Source organism: Cebus imitator, unplaced genomic scaffold (assembly GCF_001604975.1).
Source record: "Cebus imitator isolate Cc_AM_T3 unplaced genomic scaffold, Cebus_imitator-1.0 Scaffold293, whole genome shotgun sequence".
Classification (NCBI taxonomy): Eukaryota; Metazoa; Chordata; class Mammalia; order Primates; family Cebidae; genus Cebus; species Cebus imitator.
Window position 1 is genome coordinate 145,733 of NW_016107608.1, and position 21,303 is coordinate 167,035.

Consider the following 21,303-nt stretch of genomic DNA (forward strand, 5'->3'; position numbering starts at 1 on the left):
CTTTAATCACTGTGTCCCTTCCCTGGTTCAGACCAGCTAGACCTCTGAGAAGGGAAACAGAGCCAACACATTCCTATTACCTAAAAGAGAGGTGGTAGGGTCTTGGAAAAAAGAGATTCAACATTTCCACATTTTAACTCACCCTTTTGTGTATCCTGGATAAACACTGAGATGAGAAGGGGTTCTTCCCTTGACCCCCTTTGTGGGATAGAATTGGAGTGGCTTCTTCCTTTAGCCCACCACTGGCCACTTTTTATGAAAAAAAGCATGCAAACAAGTGTGGGAGCCACAGGGATCAGCTGGTTGCTTCTCTCTGGCAGGAACAAGCTCTGTGCTGTCCTTGCAGCAGCAACCAAGCCCCTGCCCTCTCAGCACGTGGGTTCTCATTTGGTGTCCTGGAAGTATCAGGTCACAGGAACAAAGGATTGAAGGGTGGTGCATGTGGAGAATTCCACTGGCTGATAAAAGTGGCTCTCAGTGGAGGGGGGAACGGAAAGGGACTGGTGCAGGAAGAAGCGATCCTTTCCTGAAGCCTCACCATCTGAAATTAGCCACATCTATCTATAGTCTCTTGATGCTCAGCCAGTTGTATCCCCCCTGGTCAGCCACTTGTGTTGCTCTGCACCCTGAAGTCTTTTTATTGGCACAGAACAGGGGCTTGGCATTCCAAGAAAGCAACATTCGGGCAGAAAAAGGGGGTCAGCTGTTTTCACTTAGGGCCTTGGCTCCAGGTTTAAGGGTGGAGTTAAGCCAGGAGTCCACCCATTCTTTATCTCTTTCTCTGAAACAGTCTCTCTCACTGTGCTGAGACATCTGGAACTGAGGGTGTGGTGATGCATGTATCTCTATGGCCACCGCCACTAGGACTGTGCTGTGTCAAACCTGAAGCCAGCATTGCTCTGGGCCTTGCACAAAGCCCGTCTCCTCAGGGCAAGGTGTTGCCTCAGGCCTTGGGCATGTCCAGAGATGCTATCTGGGAGCCAGGAATTGGAGTCAAAGACCCTGGTAATTTGCCTGATGTTCTGTCCTACTGCAGTTATCACTTAAACCACAATACAAAGTACTTCCTGCTCTTCTATCTCCTTTTCTCTCTCTCTCTCTTTTTTTTTTTTTTTTTGGCTTCAGCTGTTGTTTACTGACATACAGGTGGGCTCTCTAGCCACAGGCCCGGAGGTGCCGCAGTAGTGGGGGAAAATGGAAGGTGGAGTGTTTGCTGCAGGACAGCTGAGTGGAGGGCGGGGACAGGTGCGAACTGGGGAGGCCAAAGGGTTTGCGGAGCAAGTAAGGGCCAGGGCCAGAGTTGGCTTAAATGGAACAACTGGCCTGTGTGCTAAGGCCTCTAACTCTCGCTGGCTGTTTCCTGACCCCAGACCAAGGTTGGGAGTCCTCTGGGCATCCATTTTCTAAAGGAACTGAATGGAGAACACACAGGAAAGGAAACTGTCACTCTCTTGCCATCTGGCTCCTGGGGCCTCCAGTCCGGCATTCCTCCTTCTTCCCTTGATTGGGTGGGGCCACATGATGGGCAGCCAGGATCTGGGCGGTCCCACTAGAGCAGGCTGTAAACACAGCCATGTTTCAGCCAGGCGTTTATCTTCTTCTCTGGTGTCCCAGCCCACTAGTGCCGCATTACAGCCCCGAGTGAGCTCTACAAGCATTGCTGGCCTAATGGATGGGTTAGGGGAATGGGGTGGGGCAGGGGTTGGAGGAGGGGCTCTGGGGTCCATCACGGCACAGCAGCAGCACGCATGGTGTTGGTGAAGCCGGAGCCAGGGCGCCACCCAGTCAGCACGATGACCACATCTCCCTTCTTGAAGCAGCCTCGGGCCTTGACAACATTCATGGCCAAGTTTACCCGGAGGTCCACGTCCTCAGCCCAGGCCTCCTGGACGGGGTCCTTACACAGCCCAGGGAAGATGCCATGGTACAGGTGGGCCTGACGAGCTGTCTGTGGATTCCATGTCACAGTAATGATGGGGGCACGTGGGCGGTGTCTGGCCACCTGGTGAGCAGACCTGCCCGACTTGGTGAGGACGATTATGGCCCCACTGCAGCACTTGAAGGAGGCCTCCATGGCACCCACGGTGGTGGCTTCTGTGGGGTCTCAAAAGCCAGTAAGCCTCTCCCAGTGGCCATCACCAGCACCAGTTCACAGATTTTTCCAGGCCACAGCCAATGTTCACTGAAAGCCTGTCACCGTTATTTTTGATATTTTCAAATAAGAAATTTACCGAGTTATATATTCGTCATCATTTTCCATATTACAGTTTTTCTGCTTGGAGTCATTTCTATTCTTGCTGAAGCACTTCTGTGAATCCTTTCAAAAAATATCATTGGATAATAAACTTTCCTAAAACTTATGTTTCTGAGAGCTTATTGAGTTGGCCAAGGTATTCAAATGATAGTCTACTTGCATATAAAATATTACATTCAACTATTTAAGAAAGTTAATATATTTACCTGGTTTCTAATGTCACCTAGGGACAAATTTGAAGTTAGTATTATTCCTCTTTGATCAGTGAACTTTTGCTTATCTAGTGGATCTGGAATTGTCATGTTTTCTTTGAGATTCTTCAGTTTAAAACAGATATTTATAATGTGTGTGCATTTGTTTTGCCTTTATTTGCCTTTCTTGTCATTTCTATGGTTGATTCCTGAACATTCTATTTATTGCATCCTAAATATTTTGATCCTTTTTATATGTTCTATTTGATAACTCATCAAATTTACACTGCCATGAGGATAGCTTCCTTATTTCATCATCTAGTTTATTAATTTCATCTGTCGTCATATTCATTTTTCTTTGTAAGATATTTACTGGGATCTTTATTTGAGGAATTAAAAATTTTTAAACATTACTTAAATTGGTGGTGTCTCATAGTGCTTGTTCCTGCTGCAAGTTTTTAATCTCATCTCTTATTTTTCTCAGCACAGTTGTTATGTTTTTTTAACATTGTGGTTTTGCCTGTATATAAATTTATTTAGTTTGTTACCTTATTTTATGGTGCTGTGCTCTTCAGGTATCTGTTTTCTTCTTGCGAGACTATCATGTTGGTTTATATATTACGTCATTTCTTAGTAACTCGTATCTGAAGAAAGGGTTGCTAAACCTTGCTTTGTGCTAGTTTATGTAAACATTCAATACGGGGTGAAGATTAGGGCAGAGATTCTGGAATTGCATATGCTTCTTGAACATAACTTAGTTTATTCGGTCATCCACTATCCAATATGATGGTGATTCTCAGGGAAAGCTCCAGGTCCTCTGATTCTTATGTTTTAATATTAAGTTTGATGTTTAGGTTTCCAGCAGATAAATTTTAAGGCAAGCAAATACATACAGAGTTTTGTTTGTGAAGAGTTTTTGTTTTTATATTTATTTATTTATTTATTTATTACTGAGGCAAGGTCGTGCTCTGTCACACAAGCTGGATTGCACTGGTGTGATCACAGCTCACTGCAGCCTTGATCTCCTGGGCCCAAACAGTCCTCCTACCTCTGCCTCCTGAGAGCTGGGACCACACATTCATGCCAGCACACCTGGCTAGGGTTTTTATTATTATTATCTTTCATTTTGTAGAGATAGGGTCTTCCTGTGTTGCCTGAGGTAGTCTTAAACTCCGGGGCTCAAGTGGTCCTCCCAACTTGGCCTCCCAAAGTTCTGGGATTACAGACATGAACCACCATGTTCGGCCTTGTGAAGAGTTATTATCATTAGTATATGCTATTTTTTATTTTATTGTTTCTGAAACTGATGATATTATGTTCCATTTATAAGTCATGGCTGATGAAGACATGATCTTTGACAAATGAATACATGGAAATTATCCTCCTATCACCTTTGTATGCTCTCATGATGAGTTACATAGATGAATGGAAAACAGTAGAATTCTGGTACCAAAGTTAATAAATTTATATAAGATAATTTCTCTTCAAATTGAGCAAAGAAATAAGTATTACCTATGTATAGAAGCTTTATGTGATCAAGGTAATGCCAATAATTCTTCTAGGCAAAATATTTTACTTTCTTTTACCTTACTCTGGGTTTCCAAGGAAACATCACTTTGACGAAATTTTACATTCTGACCTTTCTTTTTATTTGTTTTTGTTATTGTTTACTTCTCATCAGTCTCAGTTTGTTGGCTCTATTACTTTACTATTTGTATACAATTTCTTTAATTATATATAAACACTATTGGCCTGATGCTAAACAGATCAATGGGATGAGTAGACTTTTTAAAATTTTCATTATGTTTTACTTTGATAATTCTAGAAATTCTCTTCTAAAATGTATATTTCTCTGCTAATTGCTATAAATTTACAATAATATATCTTTGATAGAGTGGCCTGAAAGAAGTAGATGGAGTCGACTCTGGATTCTTTAATCCCCAAATACTCCCAATTCCAGTATTTCAATTGTGGCTGATTCCTAGTAGTAAAATAGTATTCCAGTAGATTTTTTGCTTATTTGTGTTATTTCAAAGGGCCTCAAATAGCCTCATTTCCAGCCCTTTCTATCTATATTATGGATATTGCTTCATTTCTAATGGTATTTTCTTTTTTTCCCATCTGATGATATTACTGCTTCTAAGAGGGGTAATTACAAATCTAGTATTCATGTCTTCCATTAAACTTGTCTCATCTGCATTATATATAATGAATTTAGTCAACGTTTTTGGCTGGTAAATAATAACCTTCCCTGATTTTTAGTGACTTTGGAGGTTTCTGTCATTGATTTCTAATAACTTTATCATTTCCTAAGATATGCAGGGCAAGCAGAGAATAAGTAGAGATGAAATTGTATGGTCTTTGTATTTATTTACAATATTATGTGTAAATCTATAAAAATGTTTAATTTACCTCTTGAGAAAGATACAGAATACACTCAGTAACTTATTTAACTCAAGTTTTCACATGCTACCAAAAAAAATATTTAACATGGAAATAATAAAAATAATTTAACTTTACTCACTTGTACCCAATATCAATGTGGGACTTTATAAAGATTTTATGTTTGCTTTTCTATTACCTTAATCTTATCTAGATTCCAGGTGTTATCCATGCAAATTAATTAATTTATATTTTTTCCAGAAAAGAATTAGCATAATTAGGACCTCTCAAACTTAAAATGGTAATATCATGAATGTAAACAGTGATCCCTCCCCTCTAGTTTGGATGAGAATTAGACAGTTATTTTGAATGAGATATTAGTGATTTAAGATAAATATTAATTAACTTCTATCTATTCTTCTGTAAACTGTCTTATACCTTCCCTGTAGAAATATTTTGAGGTGGCATAATAATAGAAAATCATAAAGTAATCTAACCAATGAGATAATCTTATGAACAAAAGAAGCAACATTTTTGATGTTATCTTGTAAGTTGTAGGAAGTTGCCATTTTAAGAGAAGGAAATCTTACAAAACACAATAAAATGTAGCTCCTTAAAATATGATGTATATTGTGAATAGACAGAGCAAAAAATGTACTACAGTTTAATACCCATAGATGAGAGAAGGCCACCGCTGTACATACACAGACCCTTTCAAATTAAACATTGTGTTTTAATTGAATTGCCTGCTGAGCCAAACAAAAATCAGGTCTCTCCCAGAATCAGACTCTGACTGTCATGCACTTTAAGTAAAAGCAAGCAAAATGCCTCTCCAGGCTTTCAGAAAATGCTGTAGCTTTCACAGAGTTTTGGAAAGCTTTTCAACAGGGGTTTTTTTTATAATTGTTTATTTCCCCAGGTTAAAAGAAATCTCTAATCACAGTGCCTTTTTTATTCCCTTGGTTACTTCCCTACCTGTGTTACAGGAAAGACCACTGGGACTCACAGTAGGAGCCCTCTTTGCAAGATTTAAACTAATTTTATACAAAGTTAGTTGAAGCTTTAGACTATTGAATTTTTTTAAGTAATGAAACTGCCTTTTAAGAACTTTTCCACTGACTGTTCCTTCATGGGATCATGTATAGTTTCTAATTGGCTCAGTAAAATCTGTGCCATATATACATATATATGTTATATTCATACAAATTTATATGGAATATCGTGTTCACATAACAATAGATTAGTATAGTATGTATGCTGTGTAACATATGACAAAAGTCAAATTTTTTACAGAAAATTATATGATATACAAAAGGCAATGTAAAATATGTGTTTAATATGTGTTTAAAATAGTTTGCAATGTAGTTAAAAAGGAAGCACTTACTATATGTCAACCTGATTAATCAATAGAACATTGTTCCTTAGAATCCTTCTTCATCTTCTTTTTTCCACGTGAACTTCTCTTTCTACTCTCGTGCCAATCACTGATTTACTTTGATTTTTGTGATAAGCATGATATACCTGTTTAAAATAACTATGATATCCTCTCTGTATATATTCCAACCTAATATTAAGGTTGTCCTTCCTTTCTGAATTTGTAGAAATGAAATCCCACCAAATGGTGATGTATGCTTATGTAATTCATTATTTCATTATACAACTTTATTGCTAATGGTTACATTGGTTTCTGTTTTACAAAAATGAATAAACTGCCAAAAATCCCTCTTAAAAATAACTGTTATGCCATTTCTGTGTATATTCCAACCTTATATTAAGTTTTTCTTTCCTTTCCGAATTTGTAGAAATTCCACCAAATGTTGATGCATGTTTATGTAATTTATTATTTCATTATATGACTTTGTTGCTAATGGATATGTTGGTTTTTGTTTTACAAAAAAAAAATAAATAAATAAACTGCCAGGAATATTATGGTATGTGCCTCCTTGTGCTCATTTTCAAATAGGTTATATTCAGGTTCATTTTTAAGAAGAAAATGCAAACTACTTTCCAAAGGGTTTTTAGAATTGCATTTTCTGTTAATTGGCAGATCAACCAAACTACTATTAAAAACGTCAAAAGGTATACTAGTTTGAACTTTTTTCTTACAAAACATTACAGAGTTGGACAGTGAGGCCAGCTTCCTTTACCTTTCATCTCCCCAAACTCTAAGGGTTTTGTCTTCATTTAGATGGTATTAGGGCTCAATTTTATATCCAGATTCCTATGAAGGGGAAAAATAAAGCAAAAGTATAGAGCAAGTGGCTTGTTTTAGATAAAATGATCCAGAAGTTACCTTCATCTTTTCATTCAGATCTTGTTAACACCCATTTACTCACATGTCCATATAAATCTCAAAGGAAGTCTAGGAAACTCACCCACGAAATTGGCATTAGTATCTCTCTAGCCACTCAAATATTCATGTGCTTACTCCTTTTACAGATGAAATACACTCAATCCTCATCAAAGAAGGCATTTCAAAAGTCTTATACAATGCATGAATCCAGCTCAATGTCTAGCTCAATGTTTAGAAACTCTGAGTTCTGCACAATATTTTCCAATAGCTGTGGGCAAGGTTCATTATTCAAGCAACTTATACATATTAATAAATAGACATCAATACAAGTCCCCCACACACTCCTAATCAATAAATAGCAGTGAAAGGGAAGACGGTAATCAAAAAAGCTTTCATTCAGAAAATGAAAATAAAAAACAGGGGAACACTTAGTGGTGATTTGTACATTACAGTAATAAAAACTTACTGGGCCAAATTTCCCAGTGTGAGTATTCTGAAAGTGAAATAAAATACTTGTTTTGAGACTGTTTATATTATTTATAAGAAATTGACTTTAAAATATTTTTTGTGCCATGTCATCTACATTTTCCTTATTGAAAATTATTCTCTTCCTATTAAACTATATAGGCATATTCAAAGTGAGCACTATAGAATATTTTATCACACAGCTTGTGTGCATGGCTCATGCAGCCCATGCTCTGTGGAGGGTGGCTCTGTGATTGAACCAATAACAGGCCTTTGCCAATCAGTCTCATTATTTCAATTGCAAATCTACATCTCTCTATAAAAAAATATAAATATATGAATCATTAATTTAGATGGACAAACAGATAGATATAATAATCTGAAAGATAAGAAAAAATATTGAAAGCAAAGATAGCAGAAAAAAAAAACTTGAAAACAAAGTTGAGAATACTTTCCAGAAAGTGTAAAATAGACCAAATGAAATTAATAGATCAAAATAACAATGGTCAAATAATATAAGTACTAGGAAGACTCAAGAAAAAAATAAAATGAGAGAATTTTAGAAGGTAAAAAATATTTGAAAATCTACTTAACTGAAAGGTATATATTTCCAAATTAAAATGATATACTTTCAGACACTTTGTGATAGATCTGTAAAAAGAAAAAGAAAAACAAATAAAATCTGCAAAGAAACGTAAAGCTCATATAAAACTGATTCATAACAAGAATGAAATTTTTTTTTTGGGGGGGAATAGAGTCCCACTGTGTTGCCGGGCTGGAGTGTAGTGGTGTGATCTTGGCTCACTGCAGCCTCCGCCTCCTGGGTTCAAATGATCCTCCTTCCTCAGCCTCCCAAGTAGTGGGACTACCAGTGCATGCCACCATGCACAGCTAATTTTTTGCATTTTAAGTAGAGATGGGTTTCACCAGGTTGGCCAGGATGGTCTTGATCTTTTGACTTCATGATCCACTCACCTCGGCCTCCCAAAGTGCTGGAATTACAGGTGTGAACCACCATGACCAACTGACACTTGTTTTCTTTGAAACAACACTGGAGCCTAGAAGCAAAGGAACAGAACATCCGAAGTCTGCAAGGTAATTATTTCTAAACTTTAAATATGCAAAATGAGAATTAGATATAATTCCAAACTATAACACATTTATATAGGCAATACTCCCATAGTTATTTTTACAGAATGCTAATAAAAGATGCTTTGCAGAAGGAATAAACATAGAAAAAACAAACAGGAGGCATAAACTTTTTAAAAATGGTGCATTTGAGAAGCATTATGGTGAAAATAGCTCATAAATCAGTCTATATTTGAGAAGAACGGAAGTCTCCCAATAATTCCTCTATGCAAATAAAATATCTCTGATGTGTTTGAGTATATTAATAAGAGATTTAAAATTCTAAGTGATAGTTATGAATGAATAAATAATTCATATATAGAAAATTAAAACCAGTGGGTCAGTTACTAACTCGTGGACAAAAATCATACAAATGGACACATATGCTTAGTAAACATTATATGATTTAGCAGTAATATTACACAGACTTTATTACATAATTACAATTATTTTAAAACTCAATAATGAAACAAATTGAAGTGGATTATGAAAAAGGAAATGAATACCTGTGTTGTGAGTGGGAATGTAGTGGAACTGGGAAAGTATAAAGAAGATAAACTATTGATTCTTATAAAAAACCAAGAGATACATAAAACTGAAAATTTAAGAAGCTGAGATATAAGTACACTATCTAGAAATGTGGAGAGAGATACCAAAAGAAACAGTTAAAAAAAAGGTGACCATTTCTGGAGGCAGAGACTGGGAATTGTGAGCAATGATAATGAGCACAATAAGGTACATACTTTTAAAACTCTGATAAAAGTAAAAATCAAATGGAATATGTAGACTTCAGAATGTAGCACTTATTTAGAACTCAATAATAGCTAAATGCATAGTATCACACCTACATATCTATCATTAGCTTTATCTTTGAGTGGTTTGATTTGTCTATAAAAAGGGGTAATGCTATATACTACCTGAGGGTTATGCTAATGAAATGATATAATGTATGTATAGTTTCTAAAGCAAAATCTCAAAGGATATAAGAGTTAAACTAATGTTAAATTCTGCCATTTTAATTGATGAGGAACTAACTTGTAGAAAGGTTAAGTGATATGTTCAAGTACACAGGGATGTAAAAGGGGGAAAAATAATTCAGATCATAGCTCCCACTGAAAGCGTTGCCTTTACTGTTCCACATTTTACCTGGTTTATTTACATTAAGAAGCACATCCTAATGTACATATCTGTGTCCAGTAAGAGAATTAAGAATGAAGTCAAAATATTCCAAAGACAAATCTTCATCTAAGCCTGTCACATTGTTATCATTTAAAAAGCGAGAAAGTACACATTCAGAGAGGATGTCTAATTAATTTTAAATTACTTATGGTTCTTTTCTTATTTCTATTTTCTTTCATTTTATTTCATATCGTTCCAGTTTCTACATTAAAAAAAACTCATCAAAGTTTAAGATCCCTTAGTGTCTTGTAGCTATACAAATGATAGGGAATAAAAATTGAGTATTTCTGAATGATTTTCAGATGACTTTGATAAATGATGAAATTCATCATTAATTCGAACTTTTTTTGCTTTTGAGCAAATATGTGTAATGTATTGTTACAAGTCCTATTCAGAATTCAATATGCCTACAATGTATATAGCAATAAAAAATACATTAATATCATGAATGTCTGTACAAGAAAAAAACTTGCACAACATGTGCAATAAACTCAAAATAAAATTATATTACATGTTACTTTAATTTCAGGGTTTCCATTACTGGCATGGAATTTGGAGGTTGTGGAGAGAACATTAATGCCAAGTGAGTTTTCATTAGAATTGATCAATTCAGTTGCCATAAAACATATCACAGAAATGAATATAGATTGTGGTTTAACACTTAATAAACACTTATTTCTTAAGCAAAATGTTCTTCAGGGCAGTGTCTGCTCAATTGCAAATAAATAGTACATCATGGTGGAAATTTGTGGATTTTATGTGATTGTTCATGCTGTTAGTAAAAAAACATTGATTATGTCAACTGGGGCTTAAGAAGAATTTATTTATATTTAATAAATTACAGTGTTAGAAAAATTAAGAAACTGCATACGACTTGTATGTTATTAGATTTTAAAGGTTTGTATAGTCTGGGAATACATTCTTTCATTGATCCTTTTAGATGTCATTTATATTAATTCATTAAACATGTATTTATTGTGAACTTACAACAACTAAGTTATATTTCTTTTTTTTTTTTTTTGCACTGATAATAGAACAAAGAACAAAGAAATGTCTTACCTCGTTTTTTAAAATTAACAAAAAAAATTAATTACCAAAACACATAGAATGCAAAACAGTGATACGCACCATGGAGGCAAATGAATTAGATAAAGGAACAGAGACGTTAGCTACAATTTTAGATGGGATGGTCAGTACTAGGGGTTGAATTGTGTCCATAAAAAAAGGTATAACATTTTCTAATCCCCAGAACCTCAGAATGTAACCTTATTTGGAAGTAAGGTTGTTGTGGATGTTAGATGTAATTAGTTAAAATGAGGTCAAATGTGAATGAAGGGTGGGGCCTTCATCCAATTAGACAGGTGTCCTTATAGGAAGATAAGAGAGGCATAGAGAGAATACAGCTACGTAAAGACACAGAGACACAGAGAGAATGCCATATAAAAACAGAGGCAGAGGATGGGGTGATGTATCTACAAGCACAGGAACTGTAAGTATTGCTGGTTGTCATCAGAAGCTAAGAGAAAAACATGGAAAAGTACTTCCTTTGTGCTCTCCAAAAGAACTCACCCTTGACTAGTTCCTAGATTTTAGACTTTCTGCCTCCATAACTGTGAGAGAATACATTTCTGTCATTTTAAGCTACCCAAAAGTACCAAGTTTGTGGCCCCTTTTTTAAAGTAGCCCTAGGAAACAAATACAGCCAAAAGAAAGCCTCACGGAAAAGGTGATCTGTCACCATAGACCTGAATGTGACAAAGGACAGGTGCATGTGAAAATCAGTGGAAAAGATTCCAGGCAGAGGAACATGCAAGTTCGGTTTCTGAGGCTAAAGGGTGGCTCCAATGTGGCTGGAGCAGAGTGACTGGAGAAAGAGGTTTGTGGCAGATGAATTCCATGCTTTCAGTGTGTGTGCTGGGGAGGGTGTGCCCGGGGAGCTAACTGTTCAGGTCTTTCCACCTTAATGCTTAGATTTTGGCTTTATCATGAGCGAAAGGGGAAGCAATTGGTGTGTTTTAAATAGAAGGGTGATGAGGTTAAACTATGTTTTAATTGTCTCCTCAATTGCAAATAAAAAATAGCACATCATGGTGGAGTTACATTGAGAATTGTCTGGAAAAGGACAATTAAGAGCAGGGCAAATATTTAGAACACTTAGTATTTTAAGGAAGATTTTATGGTGTTTTTTTTTTGTGTTTTTTTTTTTTTTTTTTTTTTTTTTTTTTTTTTTTTTTTTTTTTTTTTTTTTTTTTTTTTTTTTTTTTTTTTTTTTTCTCCCGGAGTAGTAGCAATGACTCTTGTGGAAGAGAATTAATTGGAAGAAATGTGGTTGTAGCTAGAAGGGAAGTGTGATTAAGTAATTTTATCGAATGTGTTTGTAGGAGGATGTGAAAGATCCAGTCAAGAGGAAAACACTGGCTGATTCAGAGTAAGACAAGATAATTTTTATAGCTTTATCTATGATTAGATGGTGAGGAGTAAGTGGAGAGTGAGGAAATGCTTGGAGCTAGTGTAGTATTGGGGAAATCGGCTTCTGTTGCAAAAGGTATTATTCACCTATAGGAACAAGAATGCCTACAAATAATATGAGCATAGATGCGCGTGGTTAGGTAAACAACACAGCAGGATCATGTTAAAGTTGTCTTTGGATAGTTTCAATTTTCTCACTGAAATAAAAAGCAGGGTCAGGAAGAAGGGCCCAATGCTGTGGCTCATGCCTGTAATCCGCACCTTTGAGAGGCATAGACAGGTGGATCACTTGAACCCAAAAGTTTGAGATCAGCCTGGACAAAATGGCAAGACTTGGTCTTGCATTCAAAAATACAAAATTAGCCAGATGTGGTTGGGTGCACCTGTAGTCCCAGCCACTTAAGCAGCTGAGGGGGAGGATTGATTGAGTCCAGGATGTCGAGGCTGCAGTGAGCCCAGATCATGCCACTACACTCCAGCCTGGGTGACAGAGGGAGATCCTATCTTAAAAAGAGAGAGACAGAGAATGTTGGGAATTTGAGGAGATAAAAGACAATATTGTAAGATTGACATAAGATTGACAGTTATCATTTGGGGTGCATTCTCAATTAATGATAATGACTTCAAAGTAAAGCGGTCAGCATTGGTATGGGCTTTTTTTCTCAGACACCTGAAGTTGAAAATTTGTTGGCATGATGAAGATAGAAAGTTAAATTTAACAAACCAAAAAACGATTTAATCTCATCACATCTCACATAACCTTTTGCAATTTCCTTGATATCTTGCCATACTTCAAATACTGCTATGACCTTAGGCTTTAGCGTTTGCTAATTTCTTTTTTATTTTTCATATCATTTACCTAGTTGGTCAATTATCAAGTCTTCAGTAACCACTTCTTAGTCCACTGAAAAAAATAACTCTTTATCTCAACATATGTTCTTGTATTCCTGATAAGGTTTGACTGTGTCCTCACCCAAATCTCATCTTTAATTGTAACTTCCACAATTCCCATAAGTCGTGGGAGGAACCAGGAGGAAGGGGACTGAATTATGGGAGCAGGTCTTTCTTGTGCTGTTTTGTGAGAATAAGTGAGTCTCACAAGATCCAATGTTTTTAAAAAATGGGAGTTTCTCTGCATAAGCTCTCCTTTTGCCTGCGGCCATCCATGTAGCATGATTCCTCCTCTTTGCCTTCTGCCATGATTGTGAGGCCTCCCAAGCTATGCAGAACCGTAAGTTCATTAAACCTCTTTTTCTTCCCAGTCTTGGGTGTGTCTTTATCAGCAGCCTGAAAACAGAGTAATACAGTAAACTGGTACCAGTGGAGTGGGGCACTTGTGAAAAGATACCTGAAAATATGGAAATGACTTTGGAACTGGGTAACAGACAGAGGCTGGAACAGTTTGGATGGCTCAGAAGAAGACAGGAAAATGTGGGAAACTTTGGAACTTCCTAGAGACTTGTTGAATGGCCTTGCCCAAAATGCTGATAGAGATATGGGCAATAAAGTCCAGGCTGAATTGGTCTCAGATGAAAATGAGAAACTCATTGGGAACTGGAACCAATGTAACTCTTGTCATGTTTTGCAAAGAGTCTGGTGGCATTTTGCTCCTGTGCTAGAGATTTGGGGAACTTTGAAACTGACAGAGATAATTTAGGGTATCAGGCAGAAGAAGTTTCTAATCAATCACGTGTTCAAGAGATGACTTGGGTGCTGTTAAAGGTATTCAGTTTTAAAAGGGAAGCAGAACATAAAAATTTGGAGAACGTGTAACCTGATAATGTAATAGAACAGAAAATCTCATTTTCTGAGGAGAAATTTAAGCCAGCTGCAGAAATTTGCATAAGTAATAAAGAGCTGAATGTTAACCACCAAGACAATGGGAAAAATGTCTCCAGGGCATGTCAAAGATCCTTGCAGCATTCCCTCCCATCACAGGCTAGGAGATCCAGAAATAAAACCAGTTTTATGGTACAGGCTCAGGGTCCCTGTGCTTGTGTGGCCTATGGATTTGGTGCCCTGCGTCCCAGAAATTCCAGCTGTGACTGAAAGGGGCCAACAGAGTTTAGGCTGTGTCTTCAGAGGGTGTAAGCCCCAAGGCTTGACAGTTTTCACGTGGTGTTGAGCCTGTGAGTTCACAGAAGTCAAGAATGGGGGTTTGGGAACTTCTGCCTAGATTTCAGAGAATGTATGAAAACCCTTGGATGCCAAGGCAGAAGTTTGTGGCACGGTGGGGGGCCTCATGGCAAACTCTGCTAGGGCAGTGCAGAAGGGAAATGTGGGGTCAGAGTCCCCACAAAATGTCTTTACTGGATCACCACCTAGGGAAGCTACGAAAAGAGGGTCACTATCCTCAAGACCCCAGAATAGTAGATTCACTGTGTTCCTGGTAAAGCTGTACACTTAACAGCAGCCTGTGAAAGCAGCCAGGAAGAGGGCTACACCCTGGAAAGGCACAGGGGAAGAGTTGTCCAGGGCCATGGGAGCCCACCTTTTGCATCAGTGTGACCCAGACATGAGAAATGGAGTCAAAAGAGATTGTTTTGGAACTTTAAGATTTGATTTTGGACTTGCATGTACCCTGTAGCCTCTTTGTTTTGGCCAATTTTTCCCATTAGGAAAACTGTATTTACCCAATGCCTGTAATCCCATTGTGTCTAAGAAGTAACTAACTTGCTTTTGATTTTAGAGTCTCATAGGTGGAAGGGAATTGCCTTGTCTCAGATGAGACTTTGATCTATGGATTTTTGAGTTAATGCTGAAATTAGTTAAGACTTTGGGGGACTGTTGGGAAGGCATATTGGTTTTGAAATGTGAGGACATAAGATTTGGGAGGGTCCAGGTGTGGAATGATATTATTTGGTTGTGTACCCACCCATGTCTCTTGAATTGTTACATTCACCTTGAATTGTAACTCCCACAATTTCCATGTGTCTTGGGAGGATCCCAATAGAAGGTGATTTTTTTTATGGAGGTGGGTCTCTTCTGTGCCGTTCTCATGATAGTGAATCAGTCTTACGAGATCTGGTGATTTTAAAAATGGCAGTTTCCTTTCACAAGCTCTCTCTTTGCCTACTGCTATGCACATAGGGTGTGACTTGCTCCTGTTGCCTTAGCCATGATTGGGGCCTCCACACCTGTGTGAAACTGTAAGTTGATTAAACCTCTATTTTCCTAGTCTTTGGTATACTTTTATCTGCAGTATAAAAGCAGACTCATACAATTTTATTTATGTATATGATATTTTTCACTACCTGTCATTATTTTATGGTATCATTTATTTACATTTTTTATCTGCTAACATCTTTTATGTAGGACAAATGTAAATGGAATCCATATCACACAGAGATTATAATTATTTGTACAAATTTTGTCTTTATTGTGAATGATAGAGAGATCCATTAGATGATTTTGTACATAGGTGTGATGTTTACTGACTGATATGTTTCCAGACTGATATATTTCCAGGTGATACTGAATACTGAGTGGAGGCATTCCTTAAGGGGAAAGAATGGTAGAAATCATGGAGGGTGGTTTGAAAGCCATGTTAATATTTGTGATAATAGATAAAGTTGTCTTGGATTAAATATGTATTATCATTAATGGTAAGATTTGGAAGTAGAGCAACAAAACTTAGTAATGAGGTATATGAAAAAATGAGATGTAGGAAGTGTCATGGGATTCCATGCTGCTGAGAAATAGAGAAAAATGAAAAATGATTAATCAACTTATTTAAGTAGAAGTCAGTCACTAGAAATGTAAACAGGATATTATTATGGGCCTTGTTTGAAGAGATTAAAAGAGAATTGTGTATTAAGAAATGCAGTAGCATTGACAATAATTTCTTATGAGTTGGTTATAAAAGACACAGAATAGAATGGTAGCTAAAATGGATGATATTTTTAAAGGTTTCATTTTATGTCCTGATAAAACAGCAGCATACTATAAAATGTTTCTATGCTGATAACAAAAAGCAGCAGAGAAGTAAAATTGCATAATATATGAGATGTGATATCTTCTAGAACAAAGACATTATTGACATTAAGTAAGCAAATGTTAAATTTAACCTTAAAAAGGAGACAAGATACTTTACATACTTCGTAGGACAAAAAGGATTATTATATATAAATAATTATACTAATAGATTTGTTTTTTGAAGATTATAAGTTTAGGTCGTTATTTTACAACTGCTTTTATTATTGTCAATAAATAATTCAGTGATGATATTATGAAACTGTTTATGTAGGAAGGGCAAATGGAGGTTTGAATGTAGTGAACAATCTGCAAAATAGTCATTGCAGAGGCTGAAAGATTAAGTTTATTAAGAAAACAGAAGTGAGAGTTCAGTTTTAGGGCTCCTTGAAATTTTTTTTGTGATAAATGAAAATAAAAGTGATTAATATGATTTCCTTTCATATAAAATGAATTTATTCATGAGAGTTCCACCTTTGTATTAAAAGAAGTTTAGTTAGATTTGGAGGTTTTTTCCTAAGTAAAGAAAGTAGACAAGGGAGTGAAGATAGCAATGAACTATAAACATCTGAGAATAAAGTAGGTACTGAGGTCATAGTAAGTGTGTTAAACAGTGGGAAAAAATGGTGGTGAGATACATTTATTAGAGGATTCTATTAAGGTCAGAAAAATCTTGAGAAAGTAGTCCAGTATACCTTTTGGAAACAATGAAGTTGGGAGAGGGTAATCATTAAGAGTAGATGCTTAAAATCAAATTCAAGATTGTAGATGTAGTACAGTTATTTTTAATTAGAAACTACAACATCTAATCATGCGAGTGAATTGTCAGGGTGCTGTGAGTAAATTGATGAACGTGAAGAGTTTGAAGAACGGGAAGCTCAGAACTGTAGAGTATGTAAAGTTGAATCTGCCGATATGATAAATAATCCCAGAACCTGTGGATTTATCTTGAATACCTGGAATATCAACTATAAAATATTTTCTAGACTAAATCTCCATTTGTATATGATAATAACCAATGTTTCTCATTAAAACCATCTCTATTCTTTATCAGATAGTTCATATCTGAGGCTGAGCAGGAAGAATTACATAGTGTCCTTTATGGTTCAGACATGGCCCTGATTTTTATGAGCCACTTGGTTAACTATATACTTGAGATAATTCATAAAACTTTATTCTGGTTAAGATCTTGGATTTATGTAAATCTGATTTGACCATCTGATTTGTTATCTAAGCTCATAGAGAAATAATTATATTCACTTCTCAGGATTAATTTGGCTTAAAATTTCCATTATGAATTTAACATTGAATAAGAAAATTACCATTATATTAATATCAAAAATTATGGAAGAATATCTTGATAATCTATAAGAAATAGTTCTATAGATGTATATATAATTTCTATAATTTTTACAGTGTTTTATAGATCTGTAGAAAACAAACAGTTACAGGACACTTAAATTATAACTTATTTTAGAATTAGTTTTATTTTATAATTTATTTATAAATTCTCTCAAAACCATTCTTATTGATATATTTTAAGGCTTTTATTTGTCATAAAACTAATAGGATTACACAAAAAAAGCCATAATACTTTTAGTTCTAAAGCAAAAGAAAAACCAACAGTCTTCATAGAGTAAATCATGCCATGTATATTTATAAAGCCTCCTTTTATGTTAATTATGTAATCATCAGATAATTAAAATGTTATCTTCAATAAATTAGAGTTACCGGTTACAAGAAACTCTTCAATTTACTAATAAGAGGTGTTCAATTTTTACCTAGTAATCACAGGTAACAAAACTCTCAAACCATGGAATGTTTATTTATTTATTGTTATTATAGAAAATAATAAATATGCACAAATCCTAGAGTATTGGTCATGAGTTATTTTCAAAATGTAATAAAACACAGCAATAATAACCAATATAATAACCTACTTATGAAGTAGTTTGTTTTTACCTCGTAACAAGTTTCCTTGTTTTTTTTTCATTATTTCTAGTCTGGTCAGTAAGAATGTGAGCAATTTTCTCCACAAATATATTTCTTATTTTTTCAATTTATTTTGTGCAATTTGAATGCTTTATGATATGTGCTGTCTGTGTCCTCACCCAAATCTCATCCTGAATTGTGACTCCCACAATTCCCACTTGTCACGGGAGGAGCCTTGTGGGATGTAATTGAATCAGGGGGGCAGATCTTTTCCATGCTGTTCTTACGATGGTGAATAAGTATCATAAGATCTGATGGTTTTAAAAATAGGAGTTTCTTCACACAAGCTCTCTCTCTTCCTGCTGCCATCCATGTAAGATGTGATTTGCTCCTCCTTGCCTTCCATCATGATTGTGAGGTCTCTCCAGCCATGTGGAATTGTAAGTCCATTAAACCTCTTTCTTTTTTAAATTGCCCAGTCTCAAGTGAGTCTTCATCAGCTGCATGAAAACAGACTAACACAGTAAATTGATACCAGTAGAGTGGGTTGTTGCTGAAAAAATACCCAAAAACGTGGAAGTGACTTTGGAACTAGGTAATAGGCAGAGGTTGGAACAGTTTGGAGGGCTTAGAAGAAGACAGAAAAATTTGGGAAAGTTTGGAGCTCCCTACAGATTGTTGAATGGCTTTGATGTTGATAGTGATATGAACAATGAAATCCAGGCAGGTGGTCTCAGATGGAAATTAGGAACTTCTTGGGAACTGGAGCAAAGGTGACTCTTGTTTTGTTTTAGCAAAGAGACTGGCAGCATTTTTCCTCTGCCCTAGAGATTTGTGGAAGTTTGAACTTGAGAAAGATGATTTAAGGTATCTGCAGAAAAAAATTACTAAACAGCAAAGCATTCAAGAGGTGATCTGAGACCTGTTTAAGGCATTCAGTTTTAAAAGAAAAACAGAGAATAAAAGTTTAAAAAATTTTCAGCCTGACAATGTGATAGAAAAGAAAATCAATCCCATCTTCTGAGGAAAAATTCAAGATAACTGTAGAAATTTGCATAGTAATGACAACCTTAATGTGTATCACCAAGACAATGGGAAAATTTCTCCAGAGGATGTCAGAGACCTTTGTGGCAGCCACTCCCATCACAGACCTGTAGATTTAGAAAGAAAAAATGTTTGGGTTGATGGGATCCAGAGCTGCTTTGCTCTGTGAAGCCTAGGAACTTGGTGTCCTACATCCCAACCACTCCAGCTATGACTAAAAGGGGCCAAGGTACAGCTTGGGCTGTGGCTTCAGAGGGTGAAAGCCCCAAGACCTGGCAGCTTTTACATGGTTTTGAGCCTGTAGGTACACAGAACTCAAGAATTGATGTTTGGGAACCTCTACCTAGCTTTCAGAGGATGTATGGAAGCACCTGGATGCCCAGGCAGAAGTTTGCTGCAGGGGTGAGGGCCTCATGGAGAACCTCTCCTAGTGCAGTGCAGAAGGGAAATGTGGGGTAGGAGCCCCCACATAGAGTCCTTACTGAGACACCACCTAGTGGAGCTGTGAAAAGAAGGCCACCATCCTCCAAACCCCAGAATGGTGATTCAATGACAGCTTGCATTGCGTGCCTGGAAAAACCACAGGCACTAAATACTAGCCTATGAAAGCAGCCTATGAGGGCTGTACCATGAAAAGCCACAGTGGCAGAGCTGCCCAAGGCCATGATAGCCCATTTCTTGAAGCAGTGTGACCTGGATGTAAGAAATGGAGTCAAAGGAGATCATTTTGGAACTTTAAGATTTGACTGCCCAGCTGGATTTGGACTTGTGTGGGACCTGTAGCACTTTTGGCCAATTTATCCCATTTGGAATGGCTGAATTTAACCAATGCCTGTACCCTCACTGTATCTAGGAACTAAGTAACTTGCTTGTGATTTTACAGGCTCAATGGCAAAAGATAATTGCCTTGTGCCAGATATGACTTTTAAGTGTGAACTTTTGAGTTAATGCTGAAATGAGTTACAGCTTTAGGGGGCTGTCAGAAAGGCATCACTGATTTTGAAATGTTAGTACATGAGATTTGGGAGGGGTCAGGGACAAAATGATATTGTTTGGCTGTGTCCCCACCCATGACTCACCTTGAATTGTAATTCCCGCAATTCCCATGTATTGTGGGAGGAAGCTAGTGGGATGTAATTGAATCATGGGGTCAGGTGTTTTCCCTGCTGTTCTCATATAATAGGTGACTTGGTCCTCCTTGCCTTCCACCATGATTGTGAGGCCTCACCAGCTATGTGGAGCTGTAAGTCCACAAGAAAAATTATTTCTTTTATAAATTGCCCAGTCTCGGGTACATCATTATCAGCAGCATGAAAGCAGACTAATACAATTCAACTCTGTTTTTATGGCAATATGTTGAGGACTTTTATATTATTAATAATACAAGTGACATGTCATCTTAAATACCTAAGTTTGGTTTATTTATTGTTTTGTTTTTCTTATTGCTGCTGTCTATATAGTGGAAGACATATCTTCATTTTACTGTCCCCAGTACCTTTAATTATTCTCTAGTTTACATGTAGACAGTTTGTCACTAACCAAGATGTATAGCTTACTCTTTAAGAATGTTATGAAGAAGCTAATTTATTTTATCATTATATAACTTAGTATTCCACATAACTTAATATTGGCAAGTTGTAGGTATTCAGGAATGTTCTTTAGCTTTGATGGTGTCAAATTGTTAATGATATGAGCAAGCTCCAAGCAGCTTGATACCTATTGGCTATCTCAGACCATGCTGGTAATTCAATGTCTTTTATCCTTTCTCTCTACCTTTATCTTTTTTTTTTTTTTTTTTTCACCTCTACATTCAAAATGATAACGTTATTCACAAACTATATTCTTTGAACTGTCTGTCAAATTTCTTGAGTCTCCCTATAACAGTTAGGTCACATGTTCATAACAATATGTGACTTTTAAGCAATACACATTACAGATAATTCCTATCATTTAAGAAATGGTATAAGTGGCAGATTTCTCTCAATTATTCTGGA

The 21,303-nt window shown here is 36.4% G+C and overlaps 1 protein-coding gene across 1 annotated transcript; it reads right to left on the bottom strand.

The window, feature by feature from the left end:
* Positions 1-1,118: 1,118 nt before the first annotated feature.
* On the bottom strand, positions 1,119-2,098 carry LOC108285169 (pyruvate kinase PKM-like). Its single transcript, XM_037729102.1, has one exon. It carries the CDS (start codon positions 2,072-2,074, stop codon positions 1,727-1,729), a length of 348 nt encoding a protein of 115 aa, XP_037585030.1. The 5' UTR covers positions 2,075-2,098; the 3' UTR covers positions 1,119-1,726.
* Between the last annotated feature and the right edge of the window lie 19,205 nt (positions 2,099-21,303).

Bases quoted from the DNA above. Each gene is read 5' to 3' on its own strand.
- LOC108285169 (XM_037729102.1), bottom strand. From the start codon at position 2,074: ATGGAGGCCTCCTTCAAGTGCTGCAGTGGGGCCATAATCGTCCTCACC.